The 9235-nt window shown below is 45.5% G+C and overlaps 1 protein-coding gene across 1 annotated transcript; it reads right to left on the bottom strand.

Moving 5' to 3' along the window:
* Positions 1-5996: 5996 nt before the first annotated feature.
* On the bottom strand, positions 5997-6848 carry LOC143649645 (NFIL3 like protein-like). The gene has a single exon (XM_077119575.1). The coding sequence runs from the start codon at positions 6846-6848 to the stop codon at positions 5997-5999; it is 852 nt and encodes a 283-aa protein (XP_076975690.1).
* Between the last annotated feature and the right edge of the window lie 2387 nt (positions 6849-9235).

Raw genomic sequence — 9235 nt, 5'->3', positions numbered from 1 at the left:
ATAATAGTAAAGCCTTTTTGGGGAGGGTTCAAGAAAATCCAGGACATGCCACCAACCCAGTGACTGGCGCTGACCAGACAGCCAAGAAATGAGCCCACTTATCATGGGAAAGTGTCATAATTCACGTTAATTCCAAGCCAGGGTTTCCCACAGCCTGCTCTAGTGTGGCTCTACCCCTACCCCTGTGTTAATAGCCGATGAGTGAGATGCACACAGCAGCAGCTGTAGAAACCTTACCTCCAGCCCTTGCTGCTTGCCCAAGCCCACCCCTCTGCCCTGGTTTTTCCTGGCCATATCCTCGCAGACCTCTCCACTCACCTTTCCAGCATCACACACACTCACTCTTGACCATCCTCCCTCCTACACTTGCCAACTTTGCTGGGATGCAGATTTATACAGAACAAAAGAAAAACATCTCTATTTCTATGGCATGATTCCACCTCGTAGAGCAGCTTTGCCTACCCTGCCCCTCCTATCTCAGAACAGGAATGGGATGAGCACCTTGGCTCTGGGGTAAGGGGTGTGTGGCCACCCATAGAGAGATGAATCATGGTGGCACTTTGGTCAGACAACCCCTACCCTTCCCTAGACTCAAGCCAACTCTCTCCCATGAGTGTGCTGCATTTGTTTATTTGTATGGAGACTCACACCCACAGGATGGGGTTGTGGGGACCAGGACTGCAGAAACGCCCTGCCCTGGCTCCCCGTATCAAACAGAAAGTCAAAGTTTTCCCTCCAGTCCACCGGCACAGTGGGCACAACCTTACACAACCTTCCCCACCACTTTCCAGACCTCCTCACCCCCTCACTTAGTCTGCTCCAGACACACTAGACGTCAGAATGTACCTCCAGCCTCCCAGGCACAGTTCTGCCTCAGGGCCTTTGCACTGGCTGTTTCTTCTGATGGACTGTTCCCTGCACCCTGGACCCACCAGATACATGCCCAGCTTCCTCCCTCACCTCCCTTGGGTCTCTGTTCAAATGTCTCTTCCTCAGCAAGGTTTCCCTTGACCTCTCTATTTTAATTATTACCACCCACCCACTCCTACCTCTCCCAAACCCCCTTTTCTACTTCATTTGTCTCTAGGGTACCTATCACCTTTGAACCCATTATACACATCCCTTGTTTGTGCTTTTATCTGTCTCCATCACTAGACTGCGAGCACTGAGGAGGCAGGAACCAAATATGTTTTGTTCACTGCTCTTTTTCCAGGGCCTGGAACATGGTACATGTTCAGTAAACATTTACTGCATGACTAAATGAATTTCAGAATGAATGAATGAATATACAGTTTTAACGGATGAGCCATATCTGTTTTGTTCACTGCTCTTCCTCCAGTGCCTGGGATATAGTATATGTTCAATAAATATTTGCTAAATGAGCAAATAATTTTATAAATGAATGAATGCATAGTTTAATGATTGAGCCATAAATTTAGCTCTAAGTCCCTAGGTGGACAGAGTGGAGAAAGAAGGATTAGTTATAGTCTTCGTGAGGACAAAACAATCCAGTACCCAGGAGAAGACCTTGTGCCAAACAATTTATGTGCTTCTTCTCATTTAATTTTTACATGAAGTTTCTGCAGTATAGGAGCACTCATAATTTCCATTTAGGAATATGCAAAATCCTGACCAAAAGGGGGAAAAGAAGTGTAACAAATAAGGTATCAGTGGCTGCGAGAGTTCAAATAAAATTGAGAGGCTACTCTGGAGGTTGCTTTTATGCAAGCTTCAGTTAGACATTGCTACCTCTCATAACTTGCCAAACCCCAACCAAAACCACTCCTTCCAATTCTAAATAGCACATATTTATGCTATGTGCTATGTGCTATGTATAAGATTCCACAAAGGTTCCATGCACTAGAGCAACTTTCCAAAGCCTACAACCTCCAGATTGGTCCCTGGACCAGATAAGTCCTGAAACCTAGAGGACCAGAACATCAACTAGTTCTCCAGAACATCAACTAGTTTCATCCCCCTATCCCATATTATTGACAGCCCCTTACCAACATGAAAAAGTTAGAATTGGGCATAGCCCAAATACCCCTAAAGAATGACAGAAAGATCAAAGGTGATGGTGGAGTTATACAGAGAAGGTAGTAGGGTTTAATAAACGAGTATGAGTGCTGAATCAGTATATTGATATTTCTTTTAGTCTCCTATACCTTAAAGCAGCTAGAAATAAAAACCTAAAATTGTAGAATTGTAATCCATACCTAGTTCATATCTACTCTACAACTAATTGTTGCAACGTACGTTGAATGTATTGCTTTTTGGTGTATACGTTATTTTTCACAGAAAAGGAAAAAAAGAGCGTAGGAAGAGTATAATAGAGTAGATAGGATTTAACAAATGAATATGACTGCTGAATCAATATATTGATATTCCTTTTGGTCTCTGGTGTCTTGGAGTAGCTAGAAGAAAAAATGAAAAATCATGGAACTATAACCCATAACAACTTTAGAATATGGTGTATAACTGCTTGTTAAAATGTACTTGGAAATCTATTGCTTTTTTGTATATATGTTATTTTTCACAATTAAAAAAACGTTTCAAGAAAAGAAAATGCAAAGGAAGCTGAGTAACATGAGGACTGTTCTGGTTTGCTAGCTGCCGGAATGCAACACACCAGAGATGGATTGGCTTTAAATAAAAGGGGATTTATTTCATTAGCTCTTCAGAGGAAAGGCAGCTAACTTTCATCTGAGGTTCTTGCTTACGTGGGAAGGCTCAGGGCAATCTCTGCTGGCCTTCTCTCCAGGCCTCTGAGTTCCAACAACTTTCCCTGGGGTGATTTCTTTCTGCATCTCCAAAGGCCTGGGCTGAGCTGCGAGTGCTGAGATGAGGTATGCTGAGCTGCTTGGGCTGTGCTACTTTGTGCTCTCTCATTTAAGCACCAGGCAATTAAGTCAAACGTCATTCATTGCAGCAGGCACGCCTCTTAGCTGACTGCAGATGTAATCAGCAACAGATGAGGTTCACGTACCATTGGCTCATGTCCACAGCAACAGAACTAGGTGCCTTCTCCTGGCCAAGCTGACAACTGACTCTAACTACCACAAGCACATTCTCCCGATCAGGACTGGGTATTGCTCTTGCCCAGTTCCCAAGCTCATCTGCTAACAACTAAGCCAACTTCTCCCAAAGCCTTCACTTGATTCTCAGTGAAGAGTGCAGACAGTCAGGCTGACCCCTGGAAAGATGGATTCAGCAGGATGGTAATTTAGCATGGATTGCAAATGATTTTTTTGATCAATGAAGTTTGAGTAATGGCACTTTATGAAACAGAATAAGAGAAAGAGAGGGAGAAAGAGATGAACTAAATACTTAAACATAGAAAGCAAAACTTGAAAACATTTAGAGGAACATTTAGGAGACTATCTTTAAGACCTTGAGAAGTGGAAGGATTCTTGAACAAGACAAGAAATGTGCACAAAACATAAAAGAAAATATTTGGTAGACTTGGCGACACCAGATTTTCAGACTTTGGCACTACAAAGGACACCACGAATGAAATGGAAAGACAAGTCAGACTGGAGATGTTTGTGATATTCCTAAGTGGAAAAGGATGTATATATGGACTATGTAAAGAGCTCTGAGAAATAAATAATAAAAAGATAAATATCCCAACAGAACAGGCAATTCATAGAACAGGAAACCTGAACAACCAACAGATTCCAGCCAAGATTCTAAGTCTCATTAGTGGCAGGGAAATACAGCTTAAAACCAAAAGCATTTTACCGGATTGGCAAAAATCAAACAGTCCATCAGAACCAAGAGTTGGCGAACATGTGGAGTGACCACAAACTTCCCTTTACTCGCAGGGGTAGTGTAAATGCAGAATGCATTGGCAATATCCTGTAAGGTTGGAAACCAAGCAGCCCCTAGCACCATAATTCCGCTCTTGTGTATACACCCTACAGCAGAGATAAGCAAGTTACAACCCAAGGGCCAAACCTGACCCCACCTATTTTTCTAAATAAAATTTTATTGGAACACAGCCATGCCTATTCATGTACACATTTCCGACGGCTGCTTTCATGCTACTACAACAGGGTTGAATAATTGTGACAGATATCATCTGGCCTGCCAAACCTTAAATATTTACTCACAGGCCCTGGACAAGAATAGTTGGCTGCCACCTACTCTACATCAGTGTTTCTCAAGGTTGAGTGCGCATATTGATCATCCAAGGATCTTGATAAAATGCAGGTGCTGGTTCAGCTGTTGTGGGTTGGACCTGAGATTCTGCATGGCACACAAGCGCAGGGCTTTTACTGATGGTGCTGGTTCACAGACCTCACTTTGAGTAGCAAGGATACAGATTATTCAGGGACCAGCCAGGATGTTTCTATGCATCTTTGCAGACAAAACAGAGAAATGCAGTCACAATGGCGTCTTGAACTCATCTTATGTCTGCCCCAACAATCACCCAGCAAAAAGGCAGATCCCTTCATCAGTGCTTGTTGTACACTTTCTGTGTGCAGGATACACCTGAAGCAAGAAGGGAATTACATGCATTCACATCCAAAAAGATTTCATCAGCCTTGAAGGATGAGTGGAAGAGGAAATGTAACATGTAGTTGCATAAAGTTCTAAAACTCGGTGCCCCAAGCCATAAGCGTGCGAGACATAACCCAAGGGGTTCATGGACATCCAGGATGAGAAGCAGCACCAGAGTTCTTATACTAGCAGCCCTTGGACACCCAAGTGGAGGTTTGCCAGCTGCCCACTGGTCCTCAGAGGTAAGAGGTCATATCTGAAGTCTCAAGGCCCAACACAGGAGAAGAGTAATCGACATGTCTTAGGTTGATATTTTATACATTTGTGGAAGGTTTCTCTTTCCGCAAACTCCTCGGACTTGATCTGGAACACTTTTCCCCTCATCTATTTCCTTGACACATAGTAGGAGTCCAGAAAATGTTTGTTGAATGAATAAATGATTCATATTCAGTTCCAGAAGCTATCCTATATAAATAGCATTCACAACAAACAAACAAACAAAAAACAAGCCAGGATGAAAGGGAAGAATTTTAAAGAATGAGAGGACATTTCTCCTGAAGATAGCATAATTACTCTGGATCTAGGGGTGTGAAAACCTGAAGGAGAGGGGGTCCTCTCCCAATCCCTGAGAAAGCCTCCTGCAGAGCAGCTCTTTCCCTGACCAGCTAAGAGTGAATGTGCTCCCATCTACCTAGAGCTGTGGAGTCCACAGGGGCAAGGAGCACCCCATAAAAGAGAGGACACTGGACCCAAGATATTGGTGACTTGTTCCAATGTCTCAAGGATCCAACCCAAGACACAGAAGGCACCATCAGGCTTGAGTCCCCAATCTATGTAGCAAAAAAGCTTCTAGGGGACCCCAAGAAGTGAGGATTCAGACACCCTGAGAAATCACCTCTTCCTTCAGTGCGGCCCTCAGCATATCTACCACCAGCCTCCCTACCCCTGAACTGGAACCTCAAGGCCAAGAAGTTGTCCCCTACATTTGGCACTAAGCTGGGCACAGAGGGAGGATCCAAAGATTATGGGTGAGTGAGAAGATGAGTGACTTGTAAACAAATGAATACGTTGATCGGTGAGATAATGAATGAATGATGAATAAATGAGCAGACAATTGAGTGATTAAATAAGCAAATGAATGAAACAACAGATGAATGGATGAGTGGGCAGGTAGTTGGATAGATGGGTGGTTGGTTGGATGGATGGATGGATGGATGGATGGATGGATGGATGGATGGACGGATGGATGGATGGATGGATGGATGGACAGGGTGTGATTCATGGTCGGATCCAAGATGGGACCCCACCCCCCTTACAGAGGTCTGGTGTGGACATGAGGAAGTGGACACACCCAGCCAGTGCATCCCCCCTGCTTCCCACAGGCCTTCCCTTGTCCTGAGGGCCGGGACAAAGCTAAGATATTCACTCCCCAGGCAATTCTCCGCTCAAACCAACCATCTCTCTGCAAGCCCAGCCCTGCCCAGGAGAAGCCCTCAGCAGGGGCCCCATCCACCATCCCTGCCTCGAGGTGCCCTGGACGAGCCTCGGGACTTGATGCGCAGTTTGTGGGGTAGAGAAGGCTGAGCCAGATTCCCAGTACTAGGGCAGGTCACCCCAGAGGACCACCCCATGGGGTCAGCAGCAGATGTCCGCAACACATCTGAGGACCCTGAGGCCCGGCATCCAGCAGACATGGGTGACCACAAACCCCAGTAGGGCCTGAGCTCAGGTCTGGGACCCACGTGTCCATCCAACAAGTGACAACTGAAGAGGGCAGCTGGAAAGGTGATCTGCGGGGCCTTGTCAATTCTGTTAGGGCCAAGGGGTGCCAGCTCCTGTGAGACCCTGGAAAAAGTGGCCAGACCAGTTCGCCTGTGAGCCCCCAGGCAGCCCCAGCATCCTGGAACCCCAGAGTCCAGGGAACATGGCCTCAGGAGGCAGCTATGGGCGGTAGACACAGAGGGGAGTGATTCAGCCCCAGGGTGGGAGTCCCCAGTCCAGGGGGTCTCCCACAGCTGGGTCTGCAGGGGCAGGGTTCGAGGACCCCCAAAACCAGGCAAGAGGCCTAAACGAAGCTTGAGTGCCCGCAGCTCCGCCCTGAGCTGGGCATTCTCCTCCAGCATCCGTGCAAGCCTGCCCTCCACAGCCTCGTCCTTGAGACGCCTCTTTTCCCTGGATCTTTTGGCCGCCTCATTGTTCTTCCGCCGCTTTTCCCAGTAAATCGTGTCTTTCTTCTCTTCCGGCATGAACTCCCGCTGCCGGCGCACGGCTGGACCCCTGCCCCGAGCCCTCCTCAAGGTCTTGCCTTCAGAGGCATCCTCCAGGTCTAAAAGTCTCATAGCCATGGTTGCCCTTCAGGACCTGGGAAAGAGGAAAGAGGTCTTGGGCTGGATGGCTCCTCGCTCTAATTTATCCTTGTCTCACCAGCACCGAAAGGGACAGCTGCTCTTGGGGTGGAGGAGGGGAGAAGGAATTGGGCTGGAGACCAGGGTAAAGGTGGAGAGGGAGGTAGGGAAGGGCAAAGGAAGCTGGGGGGAGATAATAAGCTGGGTCGGTTTGGTGCCTGCTGGAGGAGTGGGCAAGACCACCGAAAAGAGACCACTAGGCTGGGGAAGGCTTAGGAGCAGACCGGCAGTCGTCATGGAAATCTGGTTGGGGGGTGCTGTATCCTCAGGAGGCGTTTTCTTACCACTGGGAAGGTCAGCACACAAGCCAGGGGCTTAGTTCAATCTGAGTTCCAGAGTAAGAGTCTTGGAGACCCACAGGGAGGCACGAACAAGTCTGGACCTAGAAAGAGAGAATGTGTGTCCATGAAGTTAAACTGAGGAAAGCTGGGGTCAGATAATAAGCTACCCCTCATACAAACTATGCCCAAATTGTATCCCAAGATTTCCTCATTCTGTGGCCAGAGTTTCGCACTTACCCATCCATCCATCCATCCTCATCATTCACCTACATTCATCTACCTAAGTTCAACCACCTACACTCATCTTGTCATGCATTCACCCATCCACTCACTCAACTGGTCTATTTACTTATCCACTCTCTCATCCAGGCACCCCTCTCTCCTGTCATTAAAACAACTCATATCCATCCATTTATCCATTCACCTGCCATTTTATTTATTTTTCCATCTACTCATTCATGTATCCATCCATCCCCCCATCCAACTGAAACATCCTCCATTCATCTCTCCAAATGTCCATGCGTTCACCCATAGAGTTATTATATATATGGTGCTTTTACTAAGAACCAGCCCTTTCCATTTATATACTCATTCATTAGTCCCACCCATGCACCCACCCACTCTTCCATTCATCCAACAAATATCCCTACACTTTGCCAGTCATTCTTCCATAAATCCATTCATACATCTGTAGGTTCATCCATGGGTCCATTCATCCAATCAACAAGAGGTAATTCTTGCAAACTTCTCGTGTGCCTAATGTGGAAAAGAGTATTAAGAATGTAGGTAAAGAGGAAAATCAAAATCATTAGATACCCAGCTCCTAGGGTGGAGCGCAGAAAAGATGCCCAGGAGACATCCCCATCCCCAGCCGCCAAGGATGATGACCACCTCCTTTGCCTTAGCCCCATTTCTTGCATTTGCTGTCCTAAAAATTCTAACACATGGTTGACTCTACCATTCACATGGGTCCCCTGTAACTAGGACATTATCACCTTCTGTGATTTTGACACAAAACAGTGGTGGAGAGCAAAATCACAAATACCACAAGGTGTGAAGATTCTGCTTAGAAAGTCAAAACAGTCTTCAAGAAAGAGAAGACATGAAAGGCTGGCCTCTTTGTTCTGAAAAACCCGTAACTGTAACTTCCCATCAGCGCAGGCATGTGTCTTTCTTGTTTAACACTGTATCCTTGGTACTTAGCATTGTGCTTGTAAATAGGAGGTGAAATAAACATTTGTTGGAGAAGTAAAGGCATGAATGAACAGATCAATGAAAACAGAACTTTGTTCAGCTGGGGAGTGCTTTGCCCTTCTGTGAAACTGCTCTGTCCCCTGAAAACTGTGAAACCCAACGTATTTCCCTGTTTCCTATAGCCACCAGGAAACTCCACATTTAGACTCGGGCTAACCTGCAGTAGCTTTCTTGAAGTAGGACTGTAGATTTTTCTTCCCCAATGCATATGTTTACAGCAGTATTATTCACAGTAATCAAAATGTGAAAGCAACCCACATGTCCATCAGTAGATGAATAAATAAATTCAATGTGGTATATACATACAGCAGAATATTATTCAGCCATAAAAAATGAAGTTCTGATATACACTACAATATGGATGAACCTTAAGACATTATGTTGAGTGAAATAAGCCAGACACACACACACACACACAAAAATATATTGTATGATCTCTCCTATATGAAATAGCTGGAATGACAAATTTCATAGAGACAGAAAGTAGATTATAGGTTACCAGGTGCTGGGGAGAGGGAATGGATAATTATTGCTTAATGGGTGCAGAGTTTCTGTTTGAGTATTATGATAAGTTTGGGTGATGGATTGTACAATACTGTGAATGTAACGTTTACTACTGAATTGTACACTTGAAAGTGGTTAAAAGGGAAAATTTTTAGTTATATGTATACAATAAAACCTTTAAAGGAAAGTAAAGAATGGGTGTGATGATAAGGACAGGAAGAGACCCAGAGTTTGTCATCTGCCCAAATCACACGGTAAGGCAGTGGCAGGACTGAGACTTGAAACTGA

This window comes from Tamandua tetradactyla, chromosome 11 (genome assembly GCF_023851605.1).
Source record: "Tamandua tetradactyla isolate mTamTet1 chromosome 11, mTamTet1.pri, whole genome shotgun sequence".
NCBI lineage: Eukaryota > Metazoa > Chordata > Mammalia > Pilosa > Myrmecophagidae > Tamandua > Tamandua tetradactyla.
Note: the sequence above shows the minus strand (reverse complement) of the source record. Positions and strands in the feature narration are given on the sequence as shown.

Coding starts and splice junctions, on each gene's coding strand:
- LOC143649645 (XM_077119575.1), bottom strand. CDS start 6,848: ATGGCTATGAGACTTTTAGACCTGGAGGATGCCTCTGAAGGCAAGACC.